Here is a 16,831-nt window from a genome sequence, read left to right on the forward strand (position 1 = left end):
CCAGCAAGATATGTTCTGAATGGTTGATCCCAGGGCTTTTTTTTTTTTTAGCAGCAATACACAAGAGCACAATTCCAGCCAGCCCTGTGTCAGGGGGTGTGACCTAATATGCAAATGAGTCTGCTGGGTTTTTCCTACAAAAAAGGCCCTGTGTGAAGCAGTGGTGATGTCAGGGGGTGTAGCCTAATATGTAAATAGGTTCCTTTTGGGCTTTTTCTACAAAAAAAAAAAGACTTGGTTGATCTCAATCAATAATGTCACTTTCCAAACAGACTTCAGAAAGGGTGTTGATGTTACTAGGGCAAATCTATATTTTAAAGCCACTTCCCCTCTCTTCCATGTATCTATTATCTGTTTTCAAGTAATTTAAAAAGCTAGTTTCTAACATTCCATCACATTCTAATAGGACTGGAAAAAAAGGAGTGCAGATATCAGCAGGACTGATCATCAATGACCAGAATAACCAAGAGTGTTTCAAATGGAAGTATCAAGTAAATTAAAAAGAAAAACAGACCTTTCAGACTTCTATAGTAAATTTAACAACCTTTATTATTGTACAAATTACTTAAAAGTAATAATAAAAATAGAACTAAAAAATAGAGAGGATTGTAAGTCAATGCAGGTATCTTTACTATGTACAAAATACCTATTAAATATCTTTATGAACATAATGCTATGTCAACTAATTCTTCAGCTGTTCACTGCTTGCTCGAGATGTCTTCATAGGCGTTGTACCTGAAATAGATACATTTGTAAGTTAAAGCCCATATTTATATCTAGACTTGTTCAAGCCTAAAATTCTAGCTAGCAGTGTGGCAATGTTGGATAGGCAATAATCTTCTGTTGTGTTTTTCCCTCAAAATTTTTTGAAAAATAGAACCTCTCTACTGAATCCTGCAATCTAACCTGGAAATGGGTACTTCAGATAGTTTTTTGTAATGATGAGATCCACAGTTCCATTACACTGTACTGTTAGAACTTTCTCAGCACAAGCAGCAGAGTCCCAGCAAACCTCAGAGGTACCAGAGAGTCAGCCAGTGTGCAACCAGTCCGAGAAGTCATAAGCTATAGTCCTCCCTGGACATGGTGCTGACCTGGCCAGGAGCTTCAGCAGCTGTTCTAACCAGTTTCAACAGAAGGAAAATGGTACGCAACTGCTAGGCCATGCAGCATCCCACTTTCTAGCTTTGCCTGGGATTTTATGGGACTCGGCTGCCTGGAAAGGATGTTGAAGAACCTCAGAATTGTAAATAATAATATTTATCCAATATATCTGCCAGATAAATTGTAGTATAACTAGGATTTTATGTACCCAATGCTTCAAAAAAACAAAACAAATTTCTAGACCAATGAAATTCTGCATCAAGAAAAGACTTGTAAAATTATGCAAATTGCACATTCTTTTACTTCTATCATTAATTTTTACTACTTTGTACACGTTATGCTAGTACTACAATCCCTGGAAATGGGTTGGGAGTTACACAAAACACTGAATCCCTGGCTCTAGCTAGTTGGTATCTTATTCAGCAACTGCTCCTGAGATTTTAGCAGGCATTGCTTACGCAGCTTCAAGCATGCCTTAGTAAGCACAAGGACAAAAAACTTGCTTGTTTTAAATGAAAGCAGTGACTCTCACAAAGTTGAATTCTACTCCCATTCTCTGCAGGTCCAGCATTAAGCACATAAACATAGTCCTGAATATAGCTCAGGGAATTAGTCCGCTAATGCAACAAGCATAACATTTAGAACAAAAGGAAATACTCTTAAATTATTTTAAAATGAAGGCCAGCTTCACTATGATGTGGACTTCAGGCACATTTGAAACTTGTATCCTAGATATATTCATTAATTCGCAGCCATCTTTTTCACATCAGCTAAAAACCATACAGCAAGTGACACAAGTTTTCCTCAAATATAATACATTACTTATTTTAGGTACACTGTGTCCCATTTACCTAAGCAATATCACAGTACAGAATTCACATACTTGATTTTCCTTTGCATTTGCATCAGGTGAAAATTAGAGGGATGAATTTTCAGACCTCTTAATCTCTTTGTTGATGTATTTTAGCATTCCACTAAGAGTGTGGAAGTCATTACTGTCGCAAATCACGTCTTCATCTACAGTGTATGCCAAGGGATCAAATGAGGATTCACTTGGGCTTTTTTGTGAAGCAAGAGTTGTATCTTTTAGGTTGTTACAAGGCACTGAAGAGTCTAATACTAGTATCTCTTTAAGGTGTAACAAATCCCCATCCTCATCTTTTACATTTAGATCACTAGCACTTGTAGAGCGACGCAGTTTTCTGTGGTTAGCATAGGAAATCTGAGAGAGCTCAGCAAAGTTCACATCTTTATCATCAGACCACAGATGAGGAGTTATCTTCTTTAGAACGGATAGTTGTTTGATGCCTTCTGTTCTTTCATGACCTGCGATTCTAGTCTGTAATCGTGTAACTTCAGATTCCTGAAAAAAATGTATATTAAATTATTAGATTACATTCTATTGATCAAAACTGCTATGAGAAAGAGCTGGTAATAGGGTGAAAAATGGGATATCTGTATATAATGAAAAACAGCAAAATTAATACTATCAGAAAAGGTGAATTGTGAGGCCTGTATGGCTGACAAAGAGGCACAGAAAATCAACCTCATTTGGATACCCAGTTTCTCCTCCTGCAGCATATCTATATTCCTTACAGAAGGAGAGATCAGAGAGATACACCATGTAATTTCTCTTTAGCCTCTGACAAGTCTCTGCCTTCCTTTGCCATCTGTCCCCAATAATTGTGTCTTTTGTGAAGAGATGATATTCTCTCAGCACTTTAAGAGAACAATCCCAATTATGTGCAAGCCCCATTGAATAAAATGGAGTTGACTCCCAGGAAAATAAAGCAAAGTTTGCGTCCAGTGGCAACATTAATACCAACAAAGTTCATTTCTGGGCATAAGTTTTCATGTGCATGCACACTTCCTCAGAAACACTGAAACAAGACTTCCTTAACCATTAGGTGGGGGGGGGGTTAGTTTCCAGGAAAGGGTAATTAGAGTCAAGATGACTAAGCAATAAGTATAGCTAATGCGAATAAATGCATTTTTTCTTTGGAGGTTTGAAATGAGCAAAAACTCCACTCTTGAGTTTTAAAAGTTTTTTTCCTCTGGTCAGAGAAGAGGCAGGAAGAAGGGAAGTCTGTTCAACTGCTTTCCAGACTTACCTTAGCCCACCTTCATACAAATGCTAACAGATCTAGACCAGGGATCCCCAACCCCCAGACTGGTACTGATCCGTGGCCTGTATGATTATTTCATTATATATTACAATGTAATAATAGAAATAAAGTGCACAACTGTATCATCCTGAAACCACCTCCCCACCCCCAGTCCATGGAAAAATTGTCTTCCAAGAACCCAGTCCCTGGTGCCATAAAGGTTGGGGACCACTGATCTACACAACTGGATGGTCAAGCGCCCCCTCCCCTTCAAGCAGGGAACAGAGATTTGTGGGGTTCAGGGCTATTTTTGTAGCAGGAACTCCTTCGCATATTAGGCCACACATCCCTGATGTAGCCAATCCTCCAAGAGCTTACAGGGCTCTTATTACAGGGCCTACTGTAAGCTTTTGGAAGATTAGCTACATCAGGGGTTTGTGGCCAAATATGTAAAGGAGTTCCTGCTACAAAAAAAGCCCTGGTGGGGTTTAATATTATAGAGACTTTAGGAAGGAAATTCTGTAGACCTCAGGAAAAGCTTCCTTGACCTGGCAAGGATGAAGCTCTATTTTTGTATCAGAGCAGACAGAGCAGAACTAGAGATCTGCATGAACCAAATTTCGAACCAAAATTCATCACAAACTGAGCCCAGTTTGTGGTTCATGAACCTTGGATTCTGTCATCCCACTCCCATGAACCTTCGGGATGGCTGGCACTGGGGCTTGGAGAAGTACAAAGAAAGACATTCAAGAATTTTTCTTAGGTCTTAGTATAAAATGCAGTTTAATAAATCATGAGAAACAGATTCAATAGCACCGAGGCTACATGGGCATCGTCAAAATTCATAGGGTGGTGTTTTTTTTACATCTTTCAGAGAAGACAGCTGACAATAATACGTTTAATCTGGCCAACATAAATGCCCTTCTTTGATACAGATCAGTTAAAGAGCAGAAGTTGGTGGCTGAAGTGTTCTCCTATAGTTTTCTAAGTTTATTGATTCTTGATGTCAGATTTATGTCCATTTATCCTTTGGTGAAGGGTTTGACGTGTTTTCCCTATGTAGAGAACTAAAGGGCATTGTTGGTATTTAATTGCACATACAATGTTAGAAAATAAGCAGTAAATGTAGGGATGGGCATGAACCCCAAAAGAGCAGCTCAGTTTGGGGTTCAGGGTGGCTCCCAAACTGAACCTTGAACTGACCCAAAAGGACGCCACAAAAACTGAGTTTGGTTTTCCCTGAGCTGCTCCCAGGAGAAAGGGGGTAGAGTGGGGACCACCCTGGAAGGGACTTTCCTGCCACCTTCTCCTGGCTGTGGCTTGCCAGAGCCAGGAGACAAGGGGGTGAATGCTGTAATTTAACCAGTTGGTTTTGCTTCCCCTCCTTCAAGGGGGGAGCAAAATGGAGATGTTTAACGGCTCACAGTCAGTTTCATTTCCCCCTGCTTCAAAGGAAGGAAACATAACTGAAGGCTGAAATGGCTGCCAGCCATTTAAATCTATCAGCTGACTTATGGACAAATCTGGACCTTTCTTTCTCTGAACTTATTTATACCATTATCATTATTAGAATCTGGGAGCTTCTAGTCTGTGTTTTGGTACCTTGTGAAACACTTCCAGTTACAGAAGCAGCAGGAACAGGGATAGTATTGTCCTTCCAGCGTGAACACATTTTCTCTGTAAACTGACTTGATACAAGGGTTTGGAAAAGCCCTTGTTATCACTATAACTGGTTGGCTTCTGCATCTCAGACTGCATCTCAAACCGATTAGTTTGTGCATCTCAAACTCTTTTTTTTTAATCAGACAAGTTGATTATGAGATATGTACATGATACTGCATGCTAAATATGGCTGAAGGTTTCTTAAAATCAAACAATTATTTTCTTAGAGCACAACTGGCCCTGTCACTTTTAAAGCCTAATGATAAAACATCATTCACTGTCACAAAGGAATACAACCCTTTCTGCAAAGAATAACCCCCAAGAATTATAAATAAAAAATCACTTACAATCACTCTATAACATTAAGACTGCAAGACAGGTTTTTATACTCTGTTAGATCCAAAGAAATTCTAGCATTACATGGAAGCAGTATTCCCTCTAGGCTGTGTTAGTGTGAGCTAGCTCATAGTTTTTTAGCCTCCAGCTCACAGATTTTTATCTTAGCTGAGGAAGGATGGTCCCAAAGCAAACTAATTTATGCAGTAGCTCACAAAGTAGAATTTTTGCTCAGAAGACTCCACAGCTTAGAGGGAGCATTGCATGGAAGGTATTTCCTCTGGCACAGGGAGGACTGCTGCAATTTCTCTCTTGCACTGCAGCCCTGTGAGTTACATCCCACACTATTTCCAAGGCTCCCCTGAACTTCAGGACAAGATCTCTGGGTGGTATGGGGGCTGCAGAAGGCAAAGGGAGGCCAGACAGGTCAGTTCTGCAAGTGGAATATGTGAATCCAACACACTCTGTTTAGCATCATTATGTTCAGTCCTAATTTGGTGGCTACTGCTTGTAGGGAGCAGCTTGTCAGGAGCAGAGAAACACTGAACATCATATCACATATTTATTTTTCTATATTTTCTTGAGTAGATATTCTTAGTATATTCTTAGTATATTTTCTTAGCCGCCCTTTGCCTGCTCCGGCGGGGAGGGCGGGATACAAATAAAAATTGTTGTTGTTGTTGTTATGAGAATGAGACATGGAATGGTAGCAGCAATGTTGCTCTAAAATATCTAGTAAGGCTCTTTAGCTAACATTATGGATAAAAACCAAATTTAGATTCTTCCTTTTGTTAGGAAAGCAAGAGTATCACATCAAACGTCAGATGAAAGTTTCATTTTATTAAGTTCTAGTTTCACAGCTTATGTGTTATGTAATGTACTTCTGTGTTAACTTACTTTGAGAAGCAGGGCGTCATTTGCAGCTTGAACCAGCATGTTTCTAGACTCAAGTTGCTGTTGCAAATTACAGACAGTGCCTTGGGCATCTTCTAGTTCCAGCTTCAACTGCTTCAGTTGCCCATTAACATGATGAGATTTAGATACCCGAGACTCTGTAGACTGCTGCCATCTTGTCCGCTCTGTTTCATGTAGAAATTTCTAAAGGTTTTAAGGGATAATTAAGAAATTATAATCAAAATCTCATTATTTATTTGAACTTAAGTTTTTTATTCCTATAAATATAGTCATGTCGTCAACAACCTTATAATTCTGGAAGGAAAACTTTCTCCAGTAGAACACGGCACTTGATCCCGAAAGATTCTACAAACCCTAATGATGTTACCAGCCGTGAAAACCTGAAATCTTTGATAACCTTATAATTGTTAATACCCCCGTTGATCAAATCTAAATTACAGAATTCTGTGTTTGGATAACTTTACCGACTTTAAGAAATGAAATATTGTGTCTTTAAGACAAAGCGTATGTCTACAATATTGTGTAACTTCCTAAAATGTTAGTTTCTTTTTCATATTAATTTATTATTGAATGTTAATTTCAGTGTTCTAGTAATTTTGTAACTTTATTCATTATTTTTTAAAATACAGATGATTTCTCATTGAGCTAAAAACCTTTTATAAAAAAAGCAGTTGACATTCTTAGCATGTAGGTGCTATTCAGGGAATGTCTCCTTTATAGCTGCAAGAGGGAGCTGTGTATAATTTGGAGAGGAGATGATACCATGTGTGGTCAGGCATATGTAACATACATATGTGAACATGTATGAGTGAATATGATCCTGCTCATGCAATGGATCCCATGTTCACCAAAATTGAACTTAGAAGCTCAGTATGGAGAACCTACCTCTCCCCTGCAGCTTCTTGCTCTACTCTTAACTGAAAAACTGCTGGCTTGAATTGTAACACTGGCTTAAGCAAAATGTTCCAGGGAGCAGTATCCTTAGATGTTTTGTCAGATATAATAACTCTTAGAAACACATGCCCTTATTCAAGCAATAACCCATATTCCAGCAATAAGGATCTTCTGATTGGGTGATAAATCCTTACTGCAAATCTGGAAGTTTTAACAGAATTTACAGAGAGCACAAGATGAATTAAAATCATAAACACAATTTATTAGAAGGGAAATTATACAAATATCATGGGGGGGGGGAGGATTAGCAGATATAGACAACAGAGTGATTCCAAGCATCTGGTGTATGGGCAAATAACATCACTCATACATAAAAGCAGAAAGCAAGGATGCCAGGAGTGAAAGGATATGCCTGCAAGAAAGAAAGAGTGATAACTACTAATGCTGAAATCCAGTGGAGAATCCAGACAACACAGTAGCTTGTAAAACCAAGAGGGAGGGGGACTGTGGCCTTGTAACATCTGCCAAATGGGCACTTAATCAGATACCTGGATACAACTGGTCTCAAACAGGTAAAAAACCTCCAAAATTCAACGTATTTTAGGGAATGGTTTTGTCCCAAGTTGTAAGACAAACAGGCAGGAAACAAATAAAAGACTATTCTTTCCAGCCTTGGAAACGAAGTGGGGCAGAGGTGGAGACTAGGTGTGTGTGTCCCAACTACACAAGAGGGGCTTAGATGTCAATTCAAACTGTACAAAGCTTGGGGCTTAGTAGTTGGCTGATTGCAAATATGGGCATATCTTTTGGATGAGGCAATGGACATGCTAATGACAATAGGGAAGGCTCTTTTGTGGGTAAATGGCATGCTAATCCTTGCACCCTCCTTGGTTCAACCTTAATGCATAAAGTGGCAAGGGAAGTATTTATTTTATTTATTTACAACAGGTATATGCTGCCTTTTGCAGGCAAATAGAATCTCCAAAGCAGTGAACAACAAGGCATTAAAACCTTAAAAGCATTTTAAATTAAAAACATTAAAAGTAGGCATTGTTGTGACGGGAGAATGCAAGATGCCTTGAACTTTACCCAAGCTGAGTAAGAAGATACCCATTTGCCCAACTGCCAGGAATGGGCAAGATGGATGGCTTTATGGGTGACCAGGGCAAAAAAGGATTCAAGTTGTGAATCAAAAATGTGATTCAAGTTGATTAGTGATAAGAGTGCTGAGTGGCGCATGTGGGTAACATCTGTGACTCTAAAGCCTAGATTTAGCATCATGTGTTTTATTTCCTAGTTCTGCAATAGTCTGCTATTATCACTTTAAAAGTAATAAACTTATGCTGTGAGGAAAGCCAACAGGAGCTGGGGAGTCTCTAGTTTGGGACAAGTCGGTCCAAAGGGATGATTGCATAAACACTTAGGTTAATATTGATAGAAGCATAATAGAACTTGGGAGTAAGGGTAAGATGGTGAATGAGGGCCATGTGTGGCGACTAAGGGAGGCAAGGGTTAATGGAGAAGGAAACACATTATAGGTGTCTATATGCCAATGCTAGAAGTCTCCAAGCCAAGATGGGGGAACTGGAGTGCTTGGTATTTAGTGACAATTTTTATATAGTAGGTCTCTCAGAAAATGGTGGAATAGGGAAAATCTACGGGATACAGCCATTCCTGGGTATAAGCTCTTTAGGCAGGACAGGGAAGGATAGGTGTTGTGTTGTACATCAAAAAGGGCACAGGATCAAATAAGTTAGAAAACATCAAGGGAATTAACAACCCAACAGAAACTATATGGGTGGAAATACTGGGCCCTAAGGGTTACTTAAAAGTGAGGGTGTACTATTGTCCACCTGATCAAACCCTTGAGGCTGATCTTGAGATGGACAAGAAAATAACAGATGTGACTAAAACAGATGCTGTTATAGTGGGAGATGTCAACTGTCAACATTGACTAGGTAAACATGCTCAAATCATGCTGTGGAAATGAAATTCCTGACATCATAAATGACTATGCACTGGAACAGTTGGTTACAGAGCCAACCACAGGGGTAGTGATCTTGGACTTGGTTCTGATAAGTACGCAAGACCTGTTGAGAGATGTAGAGGTTGCTCCACCAATTGGGAGCAGTGGCCATGATGCTATTAAGTTCAGCATTCAGGCCAGTAGCAAGTTACCCCTAAAGTCCAAAACTGAAACTACAATATAACTATACAACACTCTATACAAAAGCCAAATATAATAAGTTAAAGTCCAAATCCATGAAGAATTTTCAGTTTCACAGAACAATGTACCCTCTACTTCTGCTTCAGCTAATGGGTGCCCAATTGCTCATTTCAGGAAAGCTTTTATGAAAGCCATAAACTCTTCCCACACACAACTATGACAGAGGTAAAAATTTTGAAGGACTGCATCCTAGGGAAGTGTTTCAATGGCTGTATATAAAAGTATTCAGGTAGCATTTGAAAATATATTGCGCCTTATGAAGAATATTTGTATGAGTGAAATGTTTATGGCTTTGGTATGTCTGGGTCATGGATATGTCAGATGCCATAGTTTTGGAGATGGTGTCCAAAGCATGCTTGGAGGAATTAATTTGTTGCTTGGCAAGAATCATACCTTCCTTTTGAATTTTTGTGACAGCATCACGCTTATCAGGGAGGGAGGAATGAAGTTGGACGTTTACACTGATAATGGTCCATGCAGGCCAGATAGTTTGTATTTTTAATTGCTAGAGTCTCTGCAGAGTCAAACCTGCATCCAAAGGAATCCAGTTTCTTACTTTATCTCCTGGAGTACAGTATGTTCTTTTACTTTTAGACTCTACTCTGTGAAACGCTGGCTGTTTCTCTCGCTGCCCTCCATAGACCTTGCTCTCCTAGATTGGTAAATACTGCCTTCCCTGAATTTCTTTTCCCCACTTCTCCCTTTTATCTTCCTCTTAGTTAGCTTGTATGCTTTGTGTGTATGTTTTACCTTTTATTATTTTTCAAGTAAAACACCTTTCTGGTTGAACGTCAGTCTGGTTTATTTTGACAGTTCTGCAAGGGAATATCCTGGTATACTTGGTGGAGATCCCTAGCTACTTCTGCTGGCTTGTCTCCAATTAAGTTAATTTCCACCAATTAAATAGGAGACTGCCAATTTGGGTAACAGATGAGGTCCTTCTTTCTGCATTGCCCCTTCTATGATAATAGAGCTGCCCCAGTTTCTGCATGGCTGCCAGCATCTACTAAGGTACAGTGTTGATTTAGTGACATAGTTGCTTTTTTATATCTCTTAACAGAAGACTGCATATACATTCTTATAACCACTCTGTTAGCGTATATTTTATTCTGCTGGTCCATGACCACAATAAATTGATTGACTGGTCCTTCTTCTAACTTCTCTCTTTTTAGCTCTTGTGGCCATAGTCTCCTTGCATCATCCTTATTCAGGTTTAATGTATATGGAATTGAGGGGGGGGGGAATAATTTAGCCTCAGCCCCAGAAGTGGGGGTTCAAGGAAACAGAGATGATTAATTTTAATTTATTAGAGTGTAAAACAACTTTTCCTCATCTGCAGTGTAAAAACAAGAAGGAGAAAACCCCTGTGGGCACCTTCCAAAAGTCCTAAGAATATGATGTTCAGTTCTCTTATTCAGAACTATAGATCATAAATGCATAAAGGGTGATAGGATTTTTACCTCCGATTTATATGACTCCTTTAGTGACTGCATTTCTGCCGAGAGCCTCGTAACCTCTGCCTGCGTTCTTGCTTCTAACTGAGCTTCTCGGGCCTGAGCTGCTCCCAGCTCTTCTGCCAAATAATTTGCACGAGCTTCCTGAAAGGTTATTCAACAAAGAATGTCACATATTCTTGTATAATGGCATTTTACCATACTGATTTATTTTTAAAAACCGTGGAGGGAAAAATTGGATATGGTTTCCATTTCAATATCTGCCTGGTATGATCCAAGCAAGTTTGTACCATAGTGCCACAAGGAACAACCATCAGTTCCCCCAAAGGAAAGTGAATACTTCTAAGGGCTTTTCCAAACAAAAGAAAACTTCAAACAAAAAACTTCTGCTATTAATACCAGTTTACCTCCTTCCACTGGAAAAGGATAATATTGCTGGGAAATAGACACGGTTAGTAAATAGATGCCCTCGTGATCCTTATCTTTTATTTAGAAAAGGTGATATTTATTTCTGCTCTACAAGAGGCTGACCCACAATTTTGTGCAATGTATATTCTGTAATTAAGCAGCAAGATGATAATCAGGTAGTAAGCAACTTTTTAAAAACTACAAACATCATAAATATGCTACCACATGCTTATTAACTTGCTGTTTGTTGTATGTTTGCTGAATATGGTAAAACTCTGATCCTGGAAGCAACCCTGGTTGGGCCAGTTATGGTCATGGCCTGTAGTCAGGTGGCGGAGCTAGTGTCCTCCATGGCTGCACTGGGACTCTCCCAATATATAACAACCCCCATGCACCAAGCAGGACACACACTAGATTTGATCTTTGCGGCAGGAGTTGTAGTGGACCGGATTGCTGCGGAGTCAGTGCCATGGTTGAACCACTATGCCCTGAGGGCCAGTGTGAATATTCCACTCCTACCCTGTTTAGGTGGCGAGCAGGTTTTAGTTCTCCTGTGAAGTCAGATAGATCCTATGCAGTTTCAGATGGCCTCGCGTGATCCCTGGCCCTTGGGCAACTCGTTGGATGAGCTTGCGGAGGCTTGGAATAGCTGACTCTCCACAGCTCGCGACGAGATTGCTCCTCGGCATCCTCTTTGTCACCGTTCATGATTGGCTCCATGGTATACCCCAGAGTTGCAATCGATGAAACAGCGACTAAGACAACTAGAGAGGCAGTGGCGATGTACTCATGATGAGGCAACGAGAACATCCTATAGGTCATTTATGCGAAACTATGAGATGGCAGTCCGGCCCACAAAGAAGGCTTACTTTGCAACCCGGATTATGTCTGCGATCTCACGCCTGGCACAATTATTTATTATAATCTGGCCATTAACAACCTTGTCACAAGGTAAACCAAAAGCTAGGGAACTGGAAATAGGTTGCGAGGCTTTTGTGGGTTTTTTAACAGATAAGGTCTTGTCGCTCTGCCACAATCTCCTCACCACATTTGATACAGTGAGTGAACTCGAGGCACCAAGCACGTCTTCTGGTCCTTTTTTGGATTCCTTCACTCCACTCAGCCTGGAGGAAGTTGACAGGACGCTTGTTACTGTACGCTCTACCACCTGTGGGTTGGATCCGTATCCCTTCTTGGCTGGTGAAAGCCAGCCAGCTGACACTATGTGAACCATTACAGGTGATTTATCAACAGATCCCTCTGTGAAGGAATCCTTCCCATGCCCCTTAAAGAGGCTGTGGTCTGCCCCCTCTTAAAAAAGCCATCTGCCGACCCGGCCAAATTGGCAAACTATCGGCCAGTGTCAAACCTACCCTTTTTGGGTAAGGTCATAGAGCAGGCTGCAGTGGCTTAGTTACAGGGGTTCCTGGATGACACTTCAGCGCTGGATGCATTTCAGTCCAACTTCCATCCAGGTCACAGGACAGAGACTGTTCTGGTTGCCCTCACAGATGACCTCCTGTGGCATCTGGATCAAAGCGGCTCAGCAGGGCTGCTGTTATTAGATCTGTCAGCCACATTTGATACAGTTGACCATCAGCTACTGACTAGCCACCTCGCTGACGTGAGGATTCGGGGGTCTGCCTTGCAATGGCTGAACTCTTTCCTCCAAGGTCGGGGACAAAGAGTGGTGATAGGGGAGGAATCGTCCCAGAGACACCCACTTATATGTGGTGTGCTGCAAGGGGTGGTTCTATCCCCAAAGTTATTTAATATCTATATGCACCCCCTTGCCCAGATTGTCAGGAGGTATGGGCTGGGGTGTCATCAATATGCAGAACACACCCAGCTCTATCTGTTGATGGCTCTGCCTCAGATAACTTAGACCTGGCATTACAAGCTGTGACATCCTGGCTGAGGCTAAGTCGACTGAAGTTGAATCCAACGAAGACGGAGGTTCTCTTCTCTATCTGAGTCATGGTGGTCCAGGAAAGGAGATTCCTTTGCCGGCCTTTGATGGGGTGCTGTTGATACCGGCCCCTAAGGTCAGGAGCCTGGGAGTGCTTCTGGAGCCCTCTTTGACTATGGAGGCCCAGGTGGCAGCCACTGCCAAGTCTGCCTTTTTTCATCTGCAGCAGGTACAGCAGTTGGCCCCTTTGCTGGAGCATCGCAACTTAGCAATGGTGATCCATGCTACGGTCACCTCGAAGATAGACTACTGTAATACCCTCTACCTGGGGCTACCTTTGACTCTGACTCAGAAACTGCAGCTAGTGCAGAACACTGCAGCGCAGTTACTAATGGGGCTCCCTCGATGGGAGCACATTCAGCCGGTGCTGAAAGAGCTGCACTGGCTGCCTATTGTGTACTGAATCCGTTTCAAAGTGTTGGTATTGACCTTTAAAGCCCTATATGGCCAAGGACCTGTCTATCTAAGGGACTGCCTTTCCCCATATACCCCAGAGAGCACTGCGTTCAGGAAGTCAACATCTGTTATCCATCCCCGGACCAAGGGAGGCCAGATTATGCTCTACATGGGCGAGGGCCTTCTCTGTGGCAGCCCCTAATTTATAGAACGCGCTCCCAGAGGCCATGAGAGCTCTGTGGGATCTCTCCCAATTCCGCAGGACCTGTAATACCGACCTTTTCCAGCAGGCCTACAGTAACTAATGCGTGAGGAGCTGCCACTATTATGTCACTGAATACTACCATTCATCTATAAGACACTTAATAGAGTAATACAGAGAATTAATAACTAAAATGAAGCTGGACCGCCTATGTAAGAAATTTTATAGCACCATTTTTAGGTTTTAAATTATAAATTGTTTATGTGTGTTTTGTTTTTATAATCATACGGTATTGTTATTGTTGTATTATGATTGTGAGCCACCCAGAATCTGTATGTGGAGAGGGTGGCATACAAATTTAAGGTAAATAAATAAAAGGGAAAATACTGTAAAATCCTTTGATTACTTTTTCATGACAGAGATGTTTCATTTCTTCTAATTCGTGATAGATTCTATCCGCATCCCTTTGAACTTGAGCCAGCTGACGGCGACTCTCCAGTAGTTCCGTGTGCATGCATTTCATCTGTTCACGTTCTAGCCTCAGCTGCTGGCCTAAATCCAGTACTTCTTTGTGCTGATCTGCAATGCACTTTTCCTGTTCTTTCGCTGTCTAAGATGTAAAGAGTATAACAAAACGAAGAAATTATCAGTATTAATCCTCTTTTGAATGCCCTTTCTATTATCATACAGGATTAGGAATGCTTCTACATGCAAAAATGTCCCTCTACTGCAGCAGCAGGTGGTATAGAAGTAGACAGGAACAGAACCCCCATGCCTTGTCCCTCTGCCACTCTCTGATGTTGCCGCCCCTCCCCCACTCCATCACCCTCTGTAACAGTAATTTTGCTGAGGCCCCTTTACTCTCTCTTTCCCCTTCTTTCAAGCCACAATGTAAAGCTAAGACCATGGAATAAAGAGGCTAGATAGGAGTGGTGTGTGTGCAGAGTTCAGTTCTGCCATTAAAGGTGAAGTTTAGCTTCACCCCTCTTCCCTGTATTGGCTGCAGGCAGAACATCCACATGGACAACACCCACAAGCATTCCAGAGTTCCTACTTCCAGCATAATCAAAGGTTTTTCTTTGATCTGGCTCAAAAAGGGAAGACCTGTGAGGCTCATGAACATGAAGTTGTATAGAAACTCTTTAAATGCAAGGGCAGGCTGCTCTCAGTGAAAAAAACTGTGCATGGAGACATCTCAGGTCTGTTATCCAAGTAAAAAGGTAAAGGTAGTCCCCTGTCGTTTTTGACTCTGGGGTGATGTTGCTTTCACAATGTTTTCACGGCAGACTTTTTTTTTTACAGGGTGGTTTGCCATTGCCTTCCCCAGTCATCTACACTTCCCCCCCAGCAAGCTGGGTACTCATTTTACCTACCTTGGAAGGATGAAAGGCTGAGTCAACCTGGAACTGGCTACCTGAACCAGCTTCCACTGGGATCGAACTCAGGTCGTGAGCAGAGGGCTCCGACTGCAGTACTGCAGCTTTATCACTCTGTGCCACGGGGCTCTTTTATCCAAGTACTCTACAGTTATTTAGTCATATTTTAAAACCTTTTATTGCCTTTCTCTTAAGACTATTTTATTCTTCCTGTGGCAAATAATTAGCCTCCTAAAGAGACAACTGTGGGATTAATTGGGATGAAGAGAAACACAAATCTAACTACTTTAGATTTTTCTTCAGACTAGTATTCTTCTGCATTTCCATATAGTCTGGCCATATATAGTAGAATAATAGTTATGCAACAAAAGCCTTACTTTCTGAACGCCTGTTATTTTTTGCTGTTTTCTTTCAACTTCTTTTTTAAGCTGAATTATCTCCTGCTCTTGTTGGAGTATATCAAACTCTTTCTGATGAAGTTCTTCATTTGACTTCTGTAGCTTGCTCTCCAAAATCTCAATCTATAAATGGGAATAGAGGGCACAAGGGAAATTAAGAAAATATCCATTTTAGAAGCTAAAAAAATCTCTACAGCATAATTCCTGCTGAACATGTGGGGTGCACATAGGGACTGCATTCAGAGCTCACAAAGAATGTATGGTTTGTTCCAAGAATGTACAGGAACATATTTATGGACACTCTCCCCTGATTTACAGTTCAGATGTTATGACTAGTTGTGCCTTGTTTCAAGAAGGAAGACTTCTTAGTTTAAAACTAAGGGAGGAGGGAAGGACTTCCTGGTATGTTCTCATTACAAACCATGATTTCTGAATACAATTGGATTCTCTACTGCTATAATTAACCCTTGTGTTCTTAAAGCAGTACAAAGAGCAATACCTAAGCATATATACACAGAATTCCTCAGGTCTATTCAATAGGGCTTACTCCCAGCAAGGTGTTCTTAGGATTGCTCTGGCAGTGATGTCATCAGTGGCAGTTCTTCCTTCCTTCTTTGTTTCAATTCATAGCCCGCTTTTTCCCAAATGGGCTCTGAGCGGGTAACAACAGTCAATAATACAAGGCTAAAATCAGATACAAAAATAAAACAATATACAATCTAAAAACAATATAACAGTCTAAAAACAAACTCCAGTTCTGCAGTTAGTGGTGTCAGTCCATTTTTTGCTCTCACAAAAAACACACTTTTTTGTGTGAAGAAGAGTATTTTGAATTATTAAAGTACCTGTTTATTACAATCCCCAATCTGTAGCTCTGCTTTCTGCAACTCTCCTTCTAATCTAATAATTTTTTGTTCCATCTCTCCCCTGTGTTCACGAATTGTCATATCCAACTGTGTAACCTAAAAATGAGACATCAAAAAACAAAGACAATCAACCCAAAGCACAAAGTTAGTATCACTCATGAAACTCTGCACCACTGAGATCAGTTACCTCTTAGCTCCCAATAATCAATATCATGTTTATTATTACTTAGTGAACAAATCAGTCTGGTAAAGTTCGAACCTGAGCTGCTCTTTGTTTCAAATCCCAATTCCTTTCTTTCAGTGCTTGGTCCATGTCAATAAGTTCTTGCTTTTTGTCCTCAATTTCATTCTTGCATTCCCTGAAATGATCATTTAAAAACAAAAGCACAAGGTTTGGTCAGGGAATCCAAACGATGGGTATCACCAACTTCCATCCTTCTTTAGTTTGCCCCTATCCATGTTTACTCAGAAATAAGTTCTACAGAGTTTAGCATGGATTACTCTTAAGTAAGGCTTCAA

The 16,831-nt window shown here is 40.8% G+C and overlaps 1 protein-coding gene across 1 annotated transcript in view; it reads right to left on the minus strand.

Annotated features, from left to right (window-relative positions):
- Window positions 1-528: 528 nt before the first annotated feature.
- Window positions 529-16,831, minus strand: part of CCDC18 (coiled-coil domain containing 18) — a 46,555-nt gene continuing 30,252 nt past the window's right edge. Inside the window, exons 22-29 of the mRNA XM_060232250.1 lie at window positions 16,572-16,671; window positions 16,292-16,408; window positions 15,426-15,569; window positions 14,079-14,282; window positions 10,704-10,841; window positions 6,105-6,305; window positions 1,988-2,467; window positions 529-735 (exon numbers count right to left, since the gene is read on the minus strand). Coding sequence (XP_060088233.1) covers window positions 2,021-2,467; window positions 6,105-6,305; window positions 10,704-10,841; window positions 14,079-14,282; window positions 15,426-15,569; window positions 16,292-16,408; window positions 16,572-16,671 — 1,351 coding nt within the window. The 3' untranslated portion in view covers window positions 529-735; window positions 1,988-2,020. The remainder of the gene's footprint in view (window positions 736-1,987; window positions 2,468-6,104; window positions 6,306-10,703; window positions 10,842-14,078; window positions 14,283-15,425; window positions 15,570-16,291; window positions 16,409-16,571; window positions 16,672-16,831) is intronic.

This window comes from Heteronotia binoei, chromosome 2 (genome assembly GCF_032191835.1).
Source record: "Heteronotia binoei isolate CCM8104 ecotype False Entrance Well chromosome 2, APGP_CSIRO_Hbin_v1, whole genome shotgun sequence".
Classification (NCBI taxonomy): Eukaryota; Metazoa; Chordata; class Lepidosauria; order Squamata; family Gekkonidae; genus Heteronotia; species Heteronotia binoei.